Source organism: Notolepis coatsorum (assembly GCF_963971535.1).
Source record: "Notolepis coatsorum genome assembly, chromosome: 2".
NCBI classification, from domain to species: Eukaryota; Metazoa; Chordata; class Actinopteri; order Aulopiformes; family Paralepididae; genus Notolepis; species Notolepis coatsorum.
The window spans coordinates 176215039-176237888 of NC_140166.1; the positions used below are offsets into that span (position 1 = coordinate 176215039).

The window sequence follows — 22850 nt, forward strand, 5'->3', positions numbered from 1 at the left end:
AATAAGTTATTTGTCATGTGAAGCTTACATTCGATTAGATAAGGGACATCTTTATGAGGAAACTGTGTATAATCTTTTTATTTATTTATCCTGTCTCCATGCTAGCCTCATCTGAGCAGTCTGTCTCCACACTAGCCTCATCTGAGTGGTCCCAACCATCATCCCTGGATTCGTCAGGGTCCCAACCATCATCCCTGGATTCGTTAGGCTCGCAGGATACTGTCATCATTTCAGAGGACCCTTCACGAAAACGCCAGAGGCTGGATACAGAAGCTAAGCAAGTAAGAGTTGACACACATGTAATATGTATGCATCACCCTGTGATTCACAACTCAGAAATGCATGTTTATCATATTTTTACTGTCAATGTTATGCCCCCATCTTTTCCATTGTACTGGTCGTGTGCCTGTAAGAATATTGTAGCTCACTTGAGATTGGATGGATCTCTCAAATTATCATCTCCACGAGTCAGAAGCATGCTAGACAGACCTCAGATAGGGTTAAAACTGATATTAAGGATACTTATCCTTTACCTTAACTTTGAATTACAGTCTATACAGTATATTCCTAACACTGAATTGTTTTTGTGCTTGTGCTTTTGTGCTTCAAGTTGGTGGAATCCATTCTTCGTGAGAAATCTGGTGGAGAACGCATAATAAATTAATACAATCAAACCAAGTCCTTGCACGATGACAACAGAAGGAAAATGGTGAACCTATTGGCAGCTGACTTGACAGAGAAGAATGGGTAATTAGCTCCTTGTTTTTAGTTTGTTCTCAATCTAGCTTTCAGATTAATTTGAAATCGAAATGAAATCCAGGGAATATGACTGAGAAATACATTCTTCTTTAATCTGCCAGTACTTAACCACCCAGACATCTGAAAGAAAAGTATGCCAGAGGAATCGTGACCTTATTCCCCTACCTCAGTGACCCACACTCTAAGAATGGCTATGTGAGTTGCACACAGTAATGGTTGTGGCCATGTTGATTTTTAATCCTACCAGAGCATGCTGTTTTTCACTTTTAAATGTGAAGTGTCTGTTTTTGTTATCTTTCACCCTCCAAGGAGCATTATTATGATGGCCAGAGTGGCAGTGGGTACTTGGCCTGGAGGATTAAAACTATTCAGAGAACCGCTGCTAAAGACAAACAATCATCATTTGGAGGTAACACTAATAATTCATATCTTGAGTACAACGAGTTGATTAACAAAACAAGTGGCATTATTGATTACTGTATAAACCTGTACCTGCAGAACTCCATCAATCAGGCCTTTGGTAGATTTTTTGTGTGTGTGTTTTTCCCAATATTCTGTAGAATCCTGTGGAGAACCATCTCGTGGAGGAGGACCAACTGCCAGACGAGATTCCTATGTTGTTGCAGAGACTGCCCTGAGTGAAGAGGAGTGCAAGGAAGCGATCTCACTAATGAAACATTCAGCTGATGAGGACACAGTGAAGAACAAGATGAAACTGACATTTGACTATAGGCACAACAAGGTCCTCGACCCCCAGCAGTCAAGCAGCATACTGTCTGACTTTCCACGTTTCCAAGACGTCAAGGGCTTGGTAATTATCTGCCATTATTTTGACCATTTTGTGACACTTGAATGATAGACGGTAGATGTATTGTACCTCAACTAGCACCCACTAACTTTGGTTGGCTGTGAAATCCTGAAATTGTCCCCCAATCCCCCCTCTCCAGGTTGAACAGGATTTCGTTCTGATGTTTGGAGAGGGTGTATCAGGCAAGCTTCTGGAAAAGTGGCCGACCACATACAAGAAAAAGATCATCCAACAATGCAGACGGCTTCCATCCACCAGTGAGCTTCAAGAGCTCCTGCTGACAGCTGATCCTCCTGAGGATGACACTGAAGTGGATGCTGACGTTGGTAAGCTGCTTTTGAGCATACCATTCTTGTTGTTTTTCACTCATGAACTTCTGTGAAAAATGTACGAGGCATTTTGTATTATCAACCAGTCAAAAGTTATCTTCCCGAATGAGTGCATCCAAGCTTTTTACTGGTACTGTATATTCATATTTTGAGTGGCAGAGCTTCTTGTGATGAACTGCTGTCTTTTATCTTATTTTGTAAAAATACTGCTGACATTGCAGATGGACTGAATTTTGTTTATGGTCTACATAATTCAAGTGTCTTAACATCCAACTTGTATGGTTACAGGTTGGGACAGTGACCTCTCATCGATTCTACTGCTGTTGCACCTGATTCCACCCTCTGCTCAGGGTCGGAAGAGACCAGGGAAGGTGTCGGCGTCCAACGCAGAGCAGCATCTTGTGATCTTCAAGAAGGTTGGTATTTTCTCCTAATGTATGTAAAAATGTATGATTATAATGCTACAATCATGTAATTATTTTATTAATTTTCTTTTTGATATTTTCCCCCCTCCTTTTTCTCTGTTTTAGTCGTTATGCCAATTCCTAGCCCCTTTCATGACTGCGATGCAAGCCAGGGGCTCGAATACGCAGTCACTGGCTCCCACGTTACTAGCCATGTTAATGTGCACATCAAGCTCAAGCGAGCGGTGGGTCCAAAATATATCACATAGACATTTCAAAGGTAGCCTACCCAGCGTTCCATTAGGGTTTCACACACCCACCCTCCAGAACATTTACAACAAGCGTTGCAGGGGCAAGGCTAAGAGAATCATTAAAGACTCCAGTCACCCGAACAACTGCCTCTTTGAACTGCTGCGGTCAGGCAAGCGATACCGGAGTCTCAAGGCGAGCACAGAAAGACTCAGAAGAAGCTTCTATCCCCAGGCCATCAGGCTGCTAAACGAACAATGAACACTACACAACAACAACCATCAAACGCACATAGCACACACATCCACACGCACACACTCACTTTAAACAAACACACTGTAGCACCCACCCCACACACTTTATAGCACACACTCACTTTAAACAAACACACTGTAGCACCCACTCCCCACACTTTATATTTATTGATGAAGGATTGCACTACAACTCGTACACCTTACTGTAAATTGTACCTAAATTGTACCTCATCCCATTTCTGCTTTGCACTATATAGTACTGTACATTAGTACACTGCATAGTATTGTATATTATATGGTAACTCAGTTACGTCTATCCTGCATCGAACATTGTACATATGTCCATACTGAACACTGTGACCTCATTTTCTACTTTTCTACTTCTAAATTACATGCTATACTATGTTATTTGATACTATCTTGTCTAGCACAGTCTCTGGAGCGTAACAGTAAGAAGCATTTTGTATGAAAGTATTCTGTACTTCTGTATGACAACTATTAAAGAAACTTGAAACACACGCGGCAGGGTTTGAAAGCTCGGCGTTGCTAATAAACATTTTAAATATTTTTTATAAACTGGTCAACACTGCTCAAAACGGCTGTATTTCCGTATTTGGCTGCCTGGTGCGCCTGTGCTGTGATCACAGCGCATGAACATCATGCACCCAACGCTGGAAATAATGCACTGTTGACCAGTTTATAAAATATATTTAAAGGAAAACTCCAACATTTTGGGAAATTAGCTTATTTACCATCTACCCTGGAGTTAGACGAGAAGATACATACCTTTTTTGTTCTCTGTGCATACAGTAGGAGTAGGAAGACGCGCACCGTTAGCCTAGCTTAGCGTCAGTCACTGGAAGTAGGTTCCTCCATTAGCCTAGTTCCAAACGTCTTCCTACTCCTACTGCATGCACAGAGAAGAAAAAAAGGTATGTATCTTCTTGTCTAACTCCAGGGTAGATGGCAAATGAGCAAATTTCCCAAAATGTTGGAGTTTTCCTTTAAAATGTTTATTAGAAACACAGAGCTTTCAAACCCTGCCGCGTGTGTGAAACCCTAATGGAACGCTGGGTACCTTTGAAATGTCTATGTGATATATTTTGGACCCACCGCTCGCTTTTAAGCAGTGCTTGATGTGCACATTAACATGGCTAGTAACGTGGGAGCCAGTGACTGCGTATTCGAGCCCCTGGCTTGCATCGCAGTCACGAAAGGGGCTAGCCAATTCCCAATCCCCTTCCTGGTCGTTGCGCGCCTACCCCCTACAGTCGGTCTCGGAGAGTGGAGGCTATCACATGCTTCCTCCGACACATGTGTATATCAACCGCTTCTTTTCACCTGGCAGCGCGGACTCTCACTGAGAGTGTAACGTGTGGAAGGATCACACTACCTCCCTTAGATCCTTTCCTCGCTGAGCAGGCGCCCCGACCGAACTGTAGGAGTCGCTGTTTACAACGACCAGGACCCACCCACCGGCTTTCCCACCCTCTAACACTGCCAATTGTGTTAGTATGATGGCCGGCCAAGCCGGAAGCAACGCCGAGAGCTGGGCTCGATACCAGTATCTCCTGCGTTGGTGACGAGCGACTTGCCCGCTGCGCCACCCAGCCGCCACAATCATGTAATTCTAATTGTTTCTCCATGTGTGTTTGTCTTCTCAGACTGGAACAAGCATCCAAGAGCATCTTGATGCCATCACTACCAGCAATCAACCCTATCTCCTGGCTGTTGGAGTGAAGAAGAATGCGATCAACCAGTTCTACATCATTCTTGACAAGAAGGCCATACCATGCAAGTCAATCTCTTCTCTTGGTGCTTAGATGAACTCTTTAAGGCACATTATGTGTTTGGCACAGCATACAACACCATGCTGCGCAACATGTACACGTTGCTCCAGACCACTGTGTACAGTATTGATGTTGGGGAAAGTCAAGGAGAGTCCTCGTGTTGCTGAAGTTAGGGCGAGGTTGCTTCATTAGTGCATGAGGTTTCTCCTCCGCCATGAAGTGTTTTGATTGTCGGAAGGAGTTAGGTTGTACAAATAGGCTTGTTAGGCATTTGCGAATAGTTCACGGTTACGTTCAAGGAAAAAAGCTTCGCCTTAAATGTGCTCAGACTGGATGTGGCTATAGGTTTGGTACGTTTTAGGAAACATTTAGATAACAAACACACTGAGTATATTGACCAAGAGGTTGACACTGATGTTAATGTAAACAGTGTAGGAGAGGCGGTGATCGCTAATGTAGATGAGACCGCCACAACATCTGATGTCGATGCGACGGCCACATGTGAACTGTTCAGAAACTCCAATAGGAGCACTCTCGATATGTGTGCCACTGCTGTTGCACAACTCAAGGCTGCTAAAACCAGTCAGTCTACTGTAAAAAGTTTTGTCTCAACCATGGAAGAAGTGGTTTCTGAGATTCATAGTCACGCTAAAGATGCAGCTCTACAGTGCTTATCTCCACAGGACACAGAAAATAAGAACAGCATAGAACAGTCATTCCAAAAGTTGGAAAACCCATTCACACACTTAAATTCAGAGGCAAAAATAAACAAACACTTTTGTTTGAAAAGTTGAACCCGTTGAAAAGGTGCTTGGCACAAGATTTTACAGCAGAAGAAACAAAACTACTGGGACATATGACCAGGTCATTGTAACTGATAAGTTTGCATATGTTCCCATTTTGGAAACACTGAAGAGCATTTTTCAAAACCCAGAACTTGCAGACATTTTAAAGCCCAGGCACATGACTAAGGAAGGTGTGTAAGCAGACTTGAGAGATGCCACCTATTTCAAAGAAAGTCCCCTGTTTTCAGTAGAAAAAGATTCCTTTCAAATTCAGCTTTTTTATGATGACTTTGAAACTGCAAATCCATTGGGCTCTAAAAAGGGTAGGCCTATACATAAATTAGGTGGTATATACTTTACATTAAGAAATGTCCCCCCAATCTATAATTCCTCTTTGATTAATATTCATTTGTGTGCTCTTTTCCATGCACAGGACATTAAGCGTTATGATTTCAATTTGATACTTGAGCCACTTGTCAATGATCTGAAAATACTGGAGACAGAGGGACTTAAAATTCCCATGTTTAGACACGTGATTCGTGGTACCATAGTTCAGGTCACTGGGGATAACCTTGGCTTGCATGGTCTGTTTGGGTTTGTGGAGTCATTTGGGGCTCGGTATTGCTGTCGTTTCTGTCTTTTTGAGAAAGCTCGTTTTCAGACTGTATTCTGTGAAGATGATCCGGCTGTTGTACTAAGAACTGTTGAGATGCACGCACAACACTGTGAAACTATACAGACAGATCCTACGCTACCTTATATATATGGTGTGAAACGCAGTTGTCTGTTGAATTCACTTCAGTATTTCAACACAGCCACCAACTTCTCTGTAGATATCATGCATGATATTTTAGAGGGGGTTGCTCAGTTTGAGGTGAAACTTATTCTCAAGTACATTCTTCAGGAGAAACTTCTAAATGCTGAACAACTGGCTGGCAGAATACATGCTTTTGACTATGGTTACAATCAGCAGCGAAACCGTCCGCCAAGAGTCAAGTTGTTGGATGAAAGTAAGGATTTGGGGTTGAATGCCACACAGTATTGGTGCTTGTTGCGCAATATGCCTCTGCTATTTGGTTATTTAATACAGACTGATGATAAGTACTGGCATCTTCTGCTTTTGCTTCTACAGATTGTTAACATTGTATTTTCACCAGTCCTGTCATATGGCATGACCATTTATCTCAAACATTTAATCACTGATCATCATCGGCTCTTCAAGCAGTTATTTCCTAGAAGCAACCTATTGCCAAAGCATCACTTCATGATACATTACCCTCATAATATAAGGAACATTGGCCCAATTCTGCACATGTGGTGCATGCGTTATGAAGCTAAACACAACTTCTTTACAATTAAAAAGCTTTAAAAACATTACAAAGACATTAGCCCAAAAGCACCAAAGTTGTATGGCAATGTATCGGCAGTCCTTTACCAAAGAAAGATTAACCATAGGTCCAGGAAAGATGGTGGCACTTGTTGAGCTCAAAGAAGGTCCAGAGATTGCTTCCTTATTTGGAGATGTAACCAGTGTTTTTTCTGCCAAGTGGATAAAACATCATGGTACAGAGTACCGCTGTGACTTGATTATCTGTACTGAGGTAGCATTTGAGATGCCTGTGTTTTGTAAGATCAAGACTATGGCTGTGAAAGATGACAGTGTATTGCTCTGTGGAAAACTGATGGAAACCATGTGTTTTGATGACCATTACCATGCCTTTAAGGTCAGACTGCATCCAGACGGAGTTGTAAAGGATATAAATCAGCTGTGTTACTTCAAACCATTTGATATTCAAATGAATTATCGAACGACAGATTGCTCAAAGTATATTGTTCCATATTGCCACTTTATGCAGACCTGCTGAGGTCAATGTGATTGTTTTATTACTGCATCCAGACGGAGTTGTAAAGGTGTTGGATATAAATCAGCTGTGTTACTTCAAACCATTTGATATTCAAATGAATTATTGAACGACAGATTGCTCAAAGGATATTGTTCCATATTGCCACTTTATGCAGACCTGCTAATGTGATTGTTTTATTACTGCATCCAGACGGAGTTGTAAAGGTGTTGGATATAAATCAGCTGTGTTACTTCAAACCACAGATTGCTCAAAGTATTGTTCCATATTGCACTTTATGCAGACCTGCTGAGGTCAATGTAATTGTTGTTTATGTTTTATTTTTTTATAAGCCTGCCTGACCCTGCCTGACCAACAATAAAATTGTTGAATTCATTATTTTGTGGTAACTTGTGATTTTTACTTACTTAATGTATATTGTATGTAAATGTATTTTCACACTATACAAGAGTAAATTAAGTGTAAAATTAACACACCAGTGAGGTTTATTTTCACCAATATAGTGTCCGGTTTCATTGACACTGTGCAGTGTTAATGGGTGTTATTTTCAGAGCTGTTTTTTCACTGCAAGTGAGTAAATTATCAACACAGTACTGTGTAATATCAACACTTCAGCAGAGTTATTTGACCTCAGTGTTAACTTTGAATAACACAATGCAGTGTTAATGAGCATTGGAATTCCACTCAATCAGAGTTAATTTGTTATCACAGAAGAGTAAATTATCAACACAGTACTGTGTAATATCAACACTTCAGCAGAGTTATTTGACCTCAGTGTTAACTTTGAATAACACAATGCAGTGTTAATGAGCATTGGAATTTCACTCAGAGTTAATTTGTTATCACAGAAGAGTAAATTATCAACACTTCTGAGAATAATATTTACACTCTCAAGTGTTATTAAACCTATAGTGTTAAAGGGGAACTATTTGACTATTTCTTTCACTATTTGGGCACTTTTACACAATTCCTGTGAGTCTATGGAACACCTCTGTAATATATATATATTTTTTTATTCATTGTTTTGTATTTCTAATCAAGTCCTCAAAAACAGCATTTTTCTACCTCAAGATTTCGAGCTGTTTTGAGCCTGGGCTCCTAAACCACTGCGCCGGGCCTGCTGAGTGTCGTGTTCGCCTGAACATTAACATGCAGCAGTGACTATATGACATCACATATAGGCACATTTTCAAACGACTCAGTTCAGTGAGGGTGAATATTGTGAGAGGAGAATTGGAAGAATGCACCAATATGAGAATTTTGAGACATAGATCATATTAATATAAGTTCACATAGCTAGGAAACAATGCTAAACACTCAAAAAGGCCATTTATAAGATAGTTCCCCTTTAAGTTTAAATAACACTATACAGTGTAAGCGAGTGTTAAATTTGTACTCTATTTAGTGTTAATTTAACAACAAAAAAATTTAACACAGGAGCAAGAGTCAATTTAACACTATTCGTAGTTGAAGTCATATACACTCTGGAATAGTGTTAAATTCAACTCTTTAAGTGTTAATTTGACACTGCGAATTTTACTGTGTACAGTCATGATATATATCTGTATGTTGTCGTGTATGTCATCATAAATGTCATTATGAATTGAAAATGGAGGACCCTGATGTAAACAAGACGAAAGTCTTTCTCTGGTCTGCATCCCCTTAACAATTGTGTGAATTGAGCTGTACTGTATACTCATTCTGCAATCTGTTAATAAAGTTTTCAATCAATCAAAAAAGGTCAGAGCTGGACATCAAAGAGTCAATTATATGTTGCTATACATGCCTGTATAGAAATATACAGAAGATGTGTATATATGCCTCAAATTAATAATAATGCATAATGCTGGTTAGTTACACAGGGGACTAACGGTAACGGAAGGATACATAACCTCTCAAGTTCAATGTGGGTTCTTCTGAACAGACCAGTCACAGCTGATGGCGAAATGATTGACAACCATTGTAGCCAAGCAGCACAGTCTGAGAAGGGTGTGCACTAGACTCAGTCAGACTGCAGAAGAACAATTTCATCAAGGACAAGAAGGCACATTTAGTTAACTGGAGTCACTGCTTTTAAGTTTTATGGTAAGTTAAACAATGCTCTGACACACTTGAATCCTGATATTGAAATGTTTGTGCACTTGGTATTTTTAATTTTTAATACGTGTCCCTTGTGGCTTTCGCACACTTTGCTAGCTAACGTTAGTATAATAAACAAGCAAAATTAAGAGGATTTATCCATCTGGAGCAGAAAAAAGATGAGGAGGATAAAATAAAGAAATACAGTAGAGCATGAAAGCCACTGTTTAGTAATGGTATAGCCTTAATTAATGGGTGAGATAGTTAAAACTCTCCAGCTAACATTAGCTATCTAGCTAGGTCTCACGTTATTTTCAGTTATAGCTAGCTAACTGTAAAGGACAGGGACACTCAATTATCATGTTTTTCACACTAACATGACTCTAGCAGGGGTGGCCAACCAGTCAGAGATTAAGAGCCACAAAAATTACTGTGGTACCACAAAGAGCCACCAGCGTTTCTCAACCTTTTTTTTCAGTCACGGCACCCTTCATGTGTTTATAGGTCTCACCCGCTGGCCTCTGAAGTTGGTAATGTCTTTTTTATTTGGGGCTCACAGGGTTAAAAGTATCCTGTAAGACCCACGGTTGCAAAATTACAAAATCCCTTTTAGCCATAAAAAAAAAATCTGTAAATGTTTATTTAAAAAATGTTAAGCACATGTATAGTCAATTGGTCCTGTTGTTCAGCCTCACAATGCTATTTGATAGTGTTAGATCCTGATCAAACTGGCCAGTATCACGTCTTCGTCTGTTTGGCCCTCCATCCAATTCCTCTGCGTTGTGTCATTTTAATGGTCCTGACGTCTCCTATACTGGCAGATAAGATCCTTATCTCTCCCCCTTAGTACAATCCGCAAACCATAATAATTCTCCACCTCCGTAAGAATCCGACACTTCGACAACGTGAAATACCTTACAAGGAAAAGCGTGGTTTTATTTGATAAACAGAAACCTCAGCTCAGATGTTAACAGATTGTATTGTCCTTGAAGAGTCTATTCTAATGATCTTTCGGTGTGTTCGTCTATCGTCCTTTTGTTATTCAGTCCAATAGTGTTCAGGCCTGGTCTTTAGCCTAACCCTCCTCGCGTTAGCCGAAGCTAATGATGATGTGGCATTCTCCCCCCCCCCCCCTCCTCTCTGTGATGAGAGGAGAGAGTGTCTTCTGTGTGATCTCAGTCCTACTCGCTCTTGGTCAGATTCTAGTCTGCCCTACACCCGGAAACACCGTTCGACTTATAGATCCTCGCCGTAGCAACGATAGCCCACCCCTTTCTGGTTGTCATGTGCCGCGTTGTCATGACAACTGCGTTAATAACCTTTACACACATTTCACGTTTCATTAAGATGAACCTCTCTCCCTCCTGCTCTGGGAGACACTCGCTCTTATCTCAATGTTCTTACAAGGAATGTCAACAAACACCCTCGCTGGCAGTGTATTCAATCCACTGGTCACCGTTCTATCACCGTCTTCCATGCACATTTCGATCTCACCGTTTTAGCTGTGGTCACCTCCCCCCAATCTATACATTGAAAAAGCACCCCAAATCCTTCAATAGTAAATGTGTTTATATGTCCCACCCTCTGCGGCCTCTGAAGTTGCTAATGTCTTTTTAATTTGGGCCTCACAGGGGTTAACCTCTTAAGCCCGAGATATACAGTAAAAGTGTATATTGGGCTGCGGCATGAGGACGCGCCGGGGGACCAATCCAAGTGCTCCTGTCCGTCTTCATCAGGGACGTGACAGCGTTAGCGATTTTTCCATTGGGTTTATCTCATCAGGAGGGGAAACCTATAGACAGCACTTTATATAATGATCAATTACTGTGTAATGTATATTTACACAAAAGGGTGATCAATTGATACATGATCATGGGTGTGATGCGGCAGGACAGAGCTAATAATGCTTTATAACCAATTTATTTAATAACATGTTACATTGTATACATATTGGTAAAATACAGTTTACATGACGATTCGATATCAGCATTTATATGTATTTCCTTACATTTTGTAATATATGTTCCACCCCGTTAGGTTTATATAAGATAAGAATAAACTTTATCATCTCTCAGAGGGGAAAATTTACTTGGAACATCAGTGCTGCATCCCTCTGCAATAACAACAAAGAAGAAAAAAATATATATACAATCATTCATTCAGTTAGTAAAAAGTAATTCCTACATTAAATTGAAGCTGTTGATGTTGGCTTGAAATGTGTACCCCTCTCATTTTCCAACGTATTGTAACAAAGAGTTAATCAAAGACACTGACACATGGGATGGTTGTCACACACTTACAGTAGATATATTTAAATTTCTAAATTACGTTCATATGGTATGAGAGGAATGGTTCTTGATTGGTTGAATTATCTCCACAATAGGCAACAATATGTACAGTTGGCAGATGTCAAATCTGAGCTCATTAACATTTTATGTGGGGTACCGCAAGGTTCGGTTTTGTGGCCTAAACTTTTTTATATAATGATATTTGTGATGTTTCAAAACTATAGTTTGTCTTGTTTGCTGATACCAATTTGTTTTGCTCTGTTAATCATTTAAAGGAACTACCATAGCTGCATATATTGTGTATGAAATGACAAAGCTAAAAAAATGGTTTGAGGTGAATAAGCTATCACTGAATCTGAAAAAAAACGAAAATTAAGATTTTTGGCAATCGAAAAAGAGATGAAAATATAGTATTGTCCATAGATGGAGTTGATATTGAGAGTTACTGAATTTAGGTCTTAGTTTATACACCAACATGGAAATCTCACATAGCAGATGTAAAAAAATATATATTTCTGTTATGAATAAAGTAATAATAAATTCTATTTGTACCGCACTTTATATTTGTAAAAATCTCAAAGTGCTACAGGAGATAAAAACAAAAAGTTAAATGAATAAAACAATTAAAATGAATATAACAACCAATGAATGGAAGAACATAAAAAAATTAAATAGATTAAAATAATGAAAAAAATGAATAGAAGTAAAAAAGAAAAGTAAAAGAAAAATTCAGGCAAAAGCCTCGTTAAAAGATAAATGTTTTTAGGCCCCTTTTAAAAGCCTTGACAGCTTGTGGTGCTCTCAGGTGGATGGGGAGAGCATTCTACAGTCTGGGTGCGGCAGAGCAGAAGGCTCGATCGCCCATGGTGTGCAGCTTAGTCCTGGGGGCTTTGAGGAGGTAGGCTGTGCCGGAGCGGAGGGAGCGTGAGGAGGACTGGGGGGTGAGGAGTTCCTTGAGGTAGGCAGGGGCACCACCGTGTACGCACTGGTGAGTGAGGAGGGAGACCTTGTACTCGATCCTGTGTTCCACGGGGAGCCAATGAAGTGATCTGAGAGTGGGGGTGATGTGATCATATTTGCGCACCCTCATCAGGATCCTAGTAAGTAAGTGTTAGTAAAAAGTAAAGGACGTGTTAGAGTATGAGGCAATGAGAACACTATACCTTATCTTAGTTATTGTGTTGAAGTATGGGGGAATACTTATGATACTAATATACAACCATTATTCTACAGAAGTGGGCTGTGAATCACACATAAGTGAATTATCGAGAACACAAAGATCATTTATTAAATCTAGAATAATTCAACTTGAAGACATGGTTAGTTTCAAACAGTGTTAATTAGGGATGTCCGATATTATCGGCCGATATATGCATTAAAATGTAATATCAGAAAATATCGGTATCAGTTTTCAAAAAAATAAAATTATTGTCAAAAGTATGCATAATGTTGGGTTAAATCCACAACAAGAGATATGTAATGTTAATTACCTGAAATTATTGAGTTTTGGGGGGGGGGGGGGGGGACCCTGCATATATCGGTATCGGAAATTAAGAGTTGGACAATATCGGTATAAAAGCCAATATCGATAGTTATTTATGTTTAGGGCAAGAAATAAGATACCGCCAGAAAAGTTACAAAATCTTTTTCAGTTAGAAAGTGAGTTTAGTAGGACATTTAATTTTAAACATCAGTTTACACGTACCCCACTTAAACAGATGTGTCCTTCAGTTATTGGTGTAAAATTCTGGAATTCTCTCCATAGCGATCTTAAGGGTGTAATAATATTTGTAAAAATATTGTTTATTCCGTGAATTGTTTGTTTCTTTGTATGAATTATTATTTTGTGTAAATTAGGTTGTACGCCGACCATCAAGTGTTACTTATTTAGTTCAGGGATAGGGGACAGGTAATTATAAGATTCTTCTTCTTCCTGCTCCTTTTGCCCATGGTAGAACTGGATTTGTTCTTGTATGAAAACCGTATGATTCATATTACTTCCATGTGGCAAATAAAACTCTGAATGTGAAATCTGAATCAGATTATGTCCAAAATAAGTTAGCATTGTTTTTTGGTTAAGTGCCCTTTTAAGCTCACAGGTCCAAACCCAGGTTTACAACTTTTCCTCTATCCCATCTTTGCTTTGACCATTATGAGAACATGTGTAGTCTAGGCAAAAAAAAGTGTTTGTTGAATAATTTCCATTTATTAAAAACAAAAAAAGGTACGTAGAAAATAATAACAGTACAATAAGGTGCAAAATATACAGGAGACTTTGCCAACTTAAACGTTAAGAGCGTTTTGACTAGTGGTGACAATCTGTGGCATCCTTCTAACAATGATGTTAATAAGTAATGTATCAACAGTTGGGATTATTTCATTAACCAATCCATGACATTCCAGTGAAGAGAATACTGAACAAATGACAACACAACGCAGGAAGTACACACCCTGCAGGCCGCTGGCCAGAGGAATGACCAGATCCATTTGTTTCATGTGAGGTTTGAATGAAAAACATGCCCCGTGCTTTACTCATGAGATCTCATCTCGCACCATCTTTAGTAGGGCAGTTAAGCCAAAGTCATTCACTGTATGATGAAAACTTAAAAAAATAATACAGCACAGAGGGAACGTTAGCTTTAGAAACAGATTGATATCGGGGCATCTTATACCAGTGTCTGTGGCAGAATGGATTATAATGCTGCTTCTTTTAAGAGATTTCTTATCAAATCTTTGGTTAGATATCCCGAGCGGCCAGATAATATTTAGGCTTCAGAATACTCCCAATCACTGCTTATATTATGCATGCCTGGGTCAAAACACTCAAATCTTTTCATTGAAGAAAGTTTCCTCTGTGCCAGATTTGATGCGTTTATCGTAGAGTAGTCAACCATAATTCATTATACAGAACGTTAATTTCCCCACTATTTAAGAGATGAAAAACATAAGCCCCAACTAGATGGCATAAGTAACACCTGGGGTCATAAGGAAGGTGAGGTATCTTTAGAGATAACTCTGAACAGTTTTAATATCATCAGACATGCACCCCTCGCTTCTAGATTATAGTTAGACTATTTTAATAAGCTTTTCAAAAGACAATTAAAAGACATTGTGGCTGTCAAAGTCGGCTTAAATCTGAAAACGGGAGTCCTGACTAATATCAGGACAGGAAGTGGTAGTGGTGTACTGTGATAGCTACTGCTTGTGCCTGTATCACTGGGCACAGGCATGAGGCCAAAGGCAACAATGGTCAGCTAACCAGTTAACAAGCTAGCGTAGCTCTTAATATTTGACTCATACTTAACAGGGATTGTTGTGCCCTTATCAAAGTGTATTAAAAAAAAAAAAAATGTCCTTTATACTAAATGTTTTAATCCCAACTTTGGGAGTTGGGCTTCTGCTTTGCATTAACTATGTCTAGTGCAATCCATGCTAAAATTATTTACATGAATCATTTTTACACTGTGGGGGCTCAAATTACCAACATGTGCTCCAAGATTTAAATGAAGTAGAGATACATTTTTTTTTTTTTATGATTCTTTACTAGTTCAATTAGGGACATGTATGTTCTGGATTTGAGAAGGTTAATGGAGGTGCTCATCCTCCTCTGGGAACACTGATGTCACCCAGACAGGGCTATGAACACTCCCTCTTTAAAGCTACACAATATTGTCAGAAGTGGTGAATTGGATATGCATAAAATCAAGAGAATCAAATGATTTCCCCAGGAACTCTGTAAATGGCTTCGGGGGCTGGTTTGAAAGCCTGTTCAATAGCAACCGTATATACTAACTATCTGGATATTGTGTTTTCTAAATGTTTCAAATGTCTGGGCTGATAAGAGAGCAGCTTACACAATATATACATTAGATATTCATAAACATCCTCAAAAAATTCTATTTAAGGCTGTGAGCCGAAGGTGAAAAGAAAAACACTAAAACAGTTTTTTCTTCCCCTCCAGTAGGAATCTTGTTTCTCTGCCTTTGGGTTGTGCATCTCAGACCTTCCACATCAAAACAAGGCATCTTCATCTCAACAGCACCCGTTACTCCACACGTTGTTTGTATGAAGAACAGAATTCAGAAAGATGGACAGCAACACTGTTCTCCTAAATATGAAACATGTCATTGTGTCGGAGCGACGCTTTGCCTTGTGCCGTCTAGCATCGACTGTAAATGCTTAAAAAAACAGATGTACAGGAAAGGTCAAAAGGAAAGCTGTAACATTTTGGCAACCAGTCAGTCAGTCGTCATCATCATCATCATCAACCCCCCCCCCCCTCGTGTATAGGTAATGATTTAACATGGTTTGCCATCAATAGACCAATAAGTTATTTAAGGAAATTGCCAAAGCAACTGCACTGCAATTAAATCCCATATTTCCTCAAACAAGTATCATCCCAAAATAAAGAAAAAACTGATTCAAACATAACCTAGAGTATTTAAATACGTGAGGGTAATGGGTGGATTTGGAGGAGCTCAGTATTTCAACACAGACAGCCAATCCCACAGGTCCTCAGTCAGTGGACCCCCCCCCCCTGTGCCCCAGAGAGACAGACAGGGCGTCACGGTCAACTCTGTAGTTGGATCTGTCTGGGGAGGGGAGCAGATTGAGACAGAGTGGTTTAACTGGTGGCCAACTGAGCCTCTTCTATCACAGTTGGTCACAGCCAGCCGATTTTGGGGCCGCGCACCCCCCCCCCTCTTTAGGAACTCTCCAGGGCATCCAGGACTTTCATGATCTGCTGCTTGATGACCTTGGTGGCGTCGCCCGCATTGGGTATCAGATATCTGAGAGAGGCGGGAAATGAACCATTAGTGCTTGGAGATAAATCATATGAGAGCAGTTCAATAAAGAAAAGGCTCACGTCGCGATACTTAAGATTCGTATGGCAACATAAAATAACAATGGCCCATGGCCCCATGTGCAACCACTGTGCAATCTGTAACATTGTTTTTTATTACCAACAGTGAAAAGGTTTCCAGCTCAAGGAACTGCACCTTCACTAGGGTGTGGATTTACAGGGTAATTCCTCTAATAGTAACCCCAGCTTGTATTTGTTTCAACTGTAGCGGCTACCAGGCTTGTATTAGGAGGAGGCATGTATAAGAGAGAGGCCTATATTTCTAATTTTCAAACAGATCATAATGAATAAATCAACATTTTGTGTCAGTTTGAACCCAGTAAAATGTACTGGGTTAATTTATTGAAACCAAGTACTGTATGAAATACGGTAGTAAACAGTGCAATTACAGGTGGTCAAATAAAGTAAAATAGTGCAATCACAATACTGGTATAATAATAATAACTTCGTTTTATACCATTCTGAGGTAGGCTTACTCTCTTGGTAAACATTAACACCATACCATTATATGGTATTTACTGCACAGCCAGGCCAGCATATAACAACAATAACAAAATATATTGCCTATGGTAAATCCGTTGAGGGAAATACCGTAATTCCTCTAATATACATGAAACCCGGCTTGTATTAGGAGGCCGGCTTATAATTGCTTAGCTCAACAGCGCACCCGGTCATTAATAGAGACCCGGTTTTTAATTGAATACCGGTTACTATTAGAGGAATTACGGTAGTTTTGTAAGAGGACCTATTTCTTTGGCAACAGAAATAGGAAAATAGAGGTACCTTTATTCTACTATGGACATGGCAGATTTAGAGGCATACAAATCACCAACAAAATTCTGAATTCATAGATTATTAAATTCTTTCGATTTGGGACAGTTCTTCTTCAGTTTGGCACAAACACCACTGTGGTTTGGGATGGTTCCTGGATGACAAGTGAAAAATGACATGAATAAATATCTCCATATGGAGCAAAGTACCTACCTCTCCACAGCCGATATCTCCACTCCCGCTGCATTGTTGTTGCCAAACTTGAATGTAATAAGTTCCGGGTGCTTCTTTTTAGAGGTGATCTTCACCACAGAGTTGAGCGCTTGTCTGGACTGGATGTAGGAGAAGCCTTTCCGAGACGCAATCTCTCGTAGACAGTACATGTGAGTGGCTGTGATCAACAAGTGACTGGGGGGAAACATAAGGACAAGCCACCAGGGCGGATTAGATATAAACTAAGGCTGTCAAAGTTACTGTTTTATTAACGCACAATTCTTAAACGCCACTATTATTTTTTTTACGCAAGATATACTTCACTCAGGTGTATTGTTGATACTCTCATTGATACTATGCTTGTTTCGGACTCAAAGTGTGTGTGTGAGAGAGCGAGAGAGCGAGAGCGAGAGAGAGAGAAGGGGGGGGTGAGAGATGAGGAAGGGGCAAGAGAGAAATAGCTGGGAGAGTGTGTGTGTGAGAGAGAAAGAAGGGGGGGTGGGGGGTGTGAGTCCTCAGCCCTTGTGTGGGTGAATGTAACAAGTTCCTAACATTTTCTTAGTTAAGTTATTTTGTGCATCACTGTTTTGAATTTGATGCAAATTTGCAATGCATGAGGGTCATCCTTTTGTGTTAAATGGCTGCATAAAGCAAGCAAACAGTTTTACTCTGCTGAATCATAACATTATATTATAGTCTCTTTGTCCTTAAATTTGTATGGTAGGCGGGCAATACATTGGTTATTTATTATATTTTAATATTGATGTCACCCCTGCAAAAACAGTAAAGTTAAATGATCTGGTAATTTATTATATTTTAATATTGATGTCACCCCTGAAAAAAAATTAAAGTTAAATGATCTTGTGGAATTTAAAACGGCACAATTAATGTATAAAGCAAAAGGTAATGTACTTCCAGGAAACATTAAAGAACTGAATCTGAGGGGAGAACTCAATTTAAAAGTCCTTAGTGTACGCACTACTAGGAGAAGACACTGCATTTCCATATGTGGAGTGAAACTGTGGAACAGTCTGAATGTGGTGCTAAAGCAATGTCCAAACATAAGACAATTCAAACTGAATTATAAGGAAATGATTTTCACGAGGTACAGGGATGAGGAAGGGATTTGACATTCACGGGTGTTTAAATTTAAATTTTATTTCTTTCGTGTTTTACATATATAAGTTAGTTTTTTTGCATATACCGGTATATATATATATATATATTAGAGCTGGGCCGTTAACGCCGTTACCGGGCTAAGTTAACGCCGGACTATAATCGCGCAATAATACAATTGACGCCGTTAATCTATTCTCATAGTTGGGTATCCTCTCCTCTCTCTGTCTGCACGAGAAGCGAGCCAAGCGACTCAGCGAGCCACACACACAAAATACACATACGGGTACTTATTAACACATTCGGGGCCATTGGGATGAGTCTAATAAATCTCTAGAGGACCGGCAAATGTAAACAGACGTGGGGCTGTTTGTAGAGCTAAATCTATACTTTATAGTATTGCTATCTGTCCATTCTCATTGTCAATTGAGACCATAAACCGTCCCTTCAAAATGGCTTAAAGAAATATTTTTCTCATCAATACGTTCTCATTTTATAGCGCCGTGAATATAAGCGTTATACGGGATTTCGGCTAGGATATTTCCTGGAAGGGGAGATACAGGGCTAATAGCTAATAACATTAAATCCAATGGCATTTCCGTTATACATATGCTACAGAAATAACTCAAACTGCATATGATCGCCACGATCCTCAAGCATGTATGCATGAGAGGGGGGGGCGGGGGACGTCGGTTCTGATTATTGATTACCAATAAACGCGTTAGCCTCATTCATTGATCGGATGGATGGCTATCAAAACAAGGCCCGATCGGGATGTACTTTACGTGAAAAAGATCTTACCGTGGGCCGGTGGGATCCCCCCGAGCATTTCCCCGTTATCGATCGCCATCTGGTAGATCGATATGTCCATTGGCTGATGATAAATTCCCTTATATTTTGATTTATATATTATATTTATTATTATTAAGTAGAATAATTTTCTATAGGCTTGCCGTGGTAGTCAGTGATACTGGTGTCATTCTGTGTTCAGGCATCCACTTGCCTACTGCCCCTTTAACACTTTGAGTGCCAACGACGAGATATCTTGTTTGTTCATGCCGACCGTTGAGTGCCAGAGAGACGAGAGATCTCGTTTTTGATTTATTTATTAGCGATTTCCATTCATATTTCATCAATCTAGCCTCCCGTTACCACTGGGACTCTGTCTGAGCTCCATTGGGAAAATACCGCCCCCTATCGTCTCTCCCTGTGGTACTGCACCCCATTGGAATGGATTGAATGAAACGCATGGGGGAAAAAAAAATCCTGCTTCCTCATTTTACTTCTCAGGCAAGTCACCCGAGACGTGTGGAATCGGTGTTTCGACCACCCAGCGTTGGATCAATAAACGCGATCGATATTTGGAATGGCGATCAGGAATTGGAATAATCTTTTTGGAGAACATCTGATCTGAGGTAAGCAATCTATTTTACCAGTTTTAGGATAATCAGAGCTTTTTTCACAGAGATATCAACGTGGGCCCTATGTGTGTATGTGCGATCAGGAAATAAGAGAATCAATTTTTCAGCCCGCTTCTATAGCGTGCATAAGTACACATACTATCGATAATCTAGCGTTTATTTGAAAACTATTCATAAATAGGCCCAAAAATTACAACGTGTTTTGTGTATTACAGTAAAGGGCGTTTATCACAGAATCTTCTGAAACTTTCATAAAACGAGCGTTTTTAAAAATGGTATAAAACGGAAATGAATAGATTAAAAAACAAGCTGTTTCGACAATGTTGACTGCAAACAAGTCATTGATAAGCGACGGTAGGCCTGCCGCGATAAGCAATAAATCGATTAATTGCCGCGATAATTAAAATGAATGCAATGATTTTGACGGGCGCGATTAATTGCTATTTGCGCGTTTGTTTTAATGAGGCGGAACCAGTGCCCCTTGCAGTCTCTCTCCGTGTGGGTTGGCCGCTGGCGTTACTACAGAGCACAGCACGGGAGCTCCGTGACCGTGGGGCAGTAGCAACGCCACAATAGCTTAACTACATTTCTCAATAGTGTTGCTCCTTTTAACCAAGTAGCGTTATTTGTAGTGTAACGTTAGAATAACACAGAATAACGTTAATACAATTACATGCATCATTGTTTACAATGAACGGGTGGGGCTAGTCAAAGCACTGGAGACGGGGACAAGTTAAACATGAATTAATTTATTATAACGGGTCGTTTTCGAGTCGTGCTGCAGTGCCTACGCACCACAGCTATTCTATTATATACTGCTTTGACGCTTCCTCCTCATCGTTGATTGCCTGTAGTAGCTGCATCTAACGTTAGTAGCTAACGTTAAAACAAAAAAACACAACCGGACGAGACAAGTTGTCGGCTAGGATAATCACAACAATACTTCCGGTCCGGTCGGTGGGCTTCAAAATAAAAGTCTTAAACCGGAAAAGACGGAGCGGTGGGCTTCAAAATAAAAGTTTTGGGAAATAAATGTCTCAAAAAAATTCTCTAACCGGTCGCAATAATATCGCTTATCGCGATATTTTCGGGGGCAATTAATCGCCCAGCAAAATGTGTTATCGTGGCAGGCCTAAGCGACGGCCATATTATACACATAGCCATAATTTAAGATGTAGTTTATGCGTTGGCAAATATGAGAGCTCTAACATTGAAGTGGGCGTTGGCACGCAACAGGGTTCTGGGGCACCAGACCTCCGGCACGGAAAGTCTTAACGTATCCTTGCTAAGTTTCAATTCTAGAGAGAATATAACTTCACGACGAGACTGAATACTAGAGAACAGATGACATATTACAACAATGGCAGAGGATTATTTGGATTTAAACACAGTGGAGCTCAGATGATCTGTCCGGAAAAGTATGTTTTTTTTTTCTTCTGTTTTTATTGTGCCTGTGAGTCCGGCGGGGGAGAATGTTGATGTGTTTGTTGGCGCGTGTGTGTGTGTGTCGGCGACGCGTGTGTGTGTTTCTTTCCATTGGTTTCATTTGGTTAACGTTATTGGGCGAAGAAGAAAACGAAAGAAAACTGTAATGACCCTGCAGCTGTTCCAATGTAAATGTGCCTTTCTCCGTGCACTTTCGCCGCTCTGAAGTCTGACTCGGTGTGCCCGGCCACGCGCGCTGTTCTCACAAGTGCCTGCATGTGGGAGTTGTGTGTGTGCGCTGTGGGGCTTATTCGCCGTATGGGTGGCGTACCGCACCGTGACGGCCCTACCATAAATTTGCGGGACGAATACACGTACCGTTACACCCGTACTGGGTACACTTTACGAAGGTCGATGCCGACAACGCACGTTGCCACAAGTGCAATAAAACATTTGCAAGTATGAGTGGCAATACAAGCAATTTGTCAAAACATGTCAAAACATAACATTAGTCTGCAGAAATGCGCCGTTTTCGACTGCTTTGCTCGCAGTGTTCCATCTCCATCCACGTCCACTGCAGGTAAGCCAAGATAATACGGAGTTAGCTAGGCTAATAAATAAAATATAATTGCTTAGCTAATTGTTTAGCTACAAATATATTTGAAAGATGACAACTTTTTATAGAATGCCATTCGTCAGGCTGAGGCTGCAGCCAGCCACCATGTCCCAGCCCACCCCTCCTCCCTCTACCACCACCAGTCCCAGCCAAGCCAAGTCCCTTCACCCTAGCAGCTAGGAAGGATGACAGAGGTAGGGGGAACGGGTGTCACAGGGCTGTGACCCAGTTTGTTGTCAAAGGCCTGTACCCCTTCTCTACAGTGGAGTCCAAGGGCTTTAGGTAACTAATCATTCAGTGTATATAGTTTACATTTGTTGTTTATTATAAAAAGTCTATAATTCAGACACATTTAAAACATTGTTGCTGCTGTTGCTGAAGAAATAATATTTATTTATTATATTTATTTATTTATAAAGTTATATAAAAGAACATTGCTGCTGCTGAAGAAATAATATTTATTTATAAAGTTATAAATAATAAAGCAATGTCGATAAAGTACCGAACCGTTAAGCAGTATCGATAATAGTAGGATACTACTAACGATACCCATCCCTAGGTAGAACACATATTTTGAATGCCTTCAGCAGACTTCAAATGAGCCATTTTAATCTAGATTAACTCCAGGATTGCATAGATTAATCTAGATTAAAAAAAAAATCTATGCCCACCTCCAATTATATATATATATATATTTTGTAATGTTTTTAATTAGTACACTCATTTGAGCAGTGGAAAAGGGGTAGGATTAAATAAGTGTATACTTCTTCCTACTCCTTTTTGAACATGTAAATTGAGTTATGTTCAATGATCAGCT

At 40.0% G+C, this 22850-nt stretch overlaps 1 protein-coding gene across 3 annotated transcripts in view; it reads right to left on the reverse strand.

Annotated features, from left to right (window-relative positions):
* Window positions 1-13793: 13793 nt before the first annotated feature.
* tbc1d23 (TBC1 domain family, member 23) overlaps window positions 13794-22850 on the reverse strand; it is a 62919-nt gene continuing 53862 nt past the window's right edge. For all 3 annotated transcript variants that reach the window (XM_084338002.1, XM_084338001.1, XM_084338003.1), the window contains 2 exons: window positions 17456-17650; window positions 13794-16397 (listed from right to left, as the gene is read on the reverse strand). In XM_084338002.1, the coding sequence (XP_084194128.1) occupies window positions 16313-16397; window positions 17456-17650 (280 nt within the window). In that variant the 3' untranslated portion in view covers window positions 13794-16312. The remainder of the gene's footprint in view (window positions 16398-17455; window positions 17651-22850) is intronic.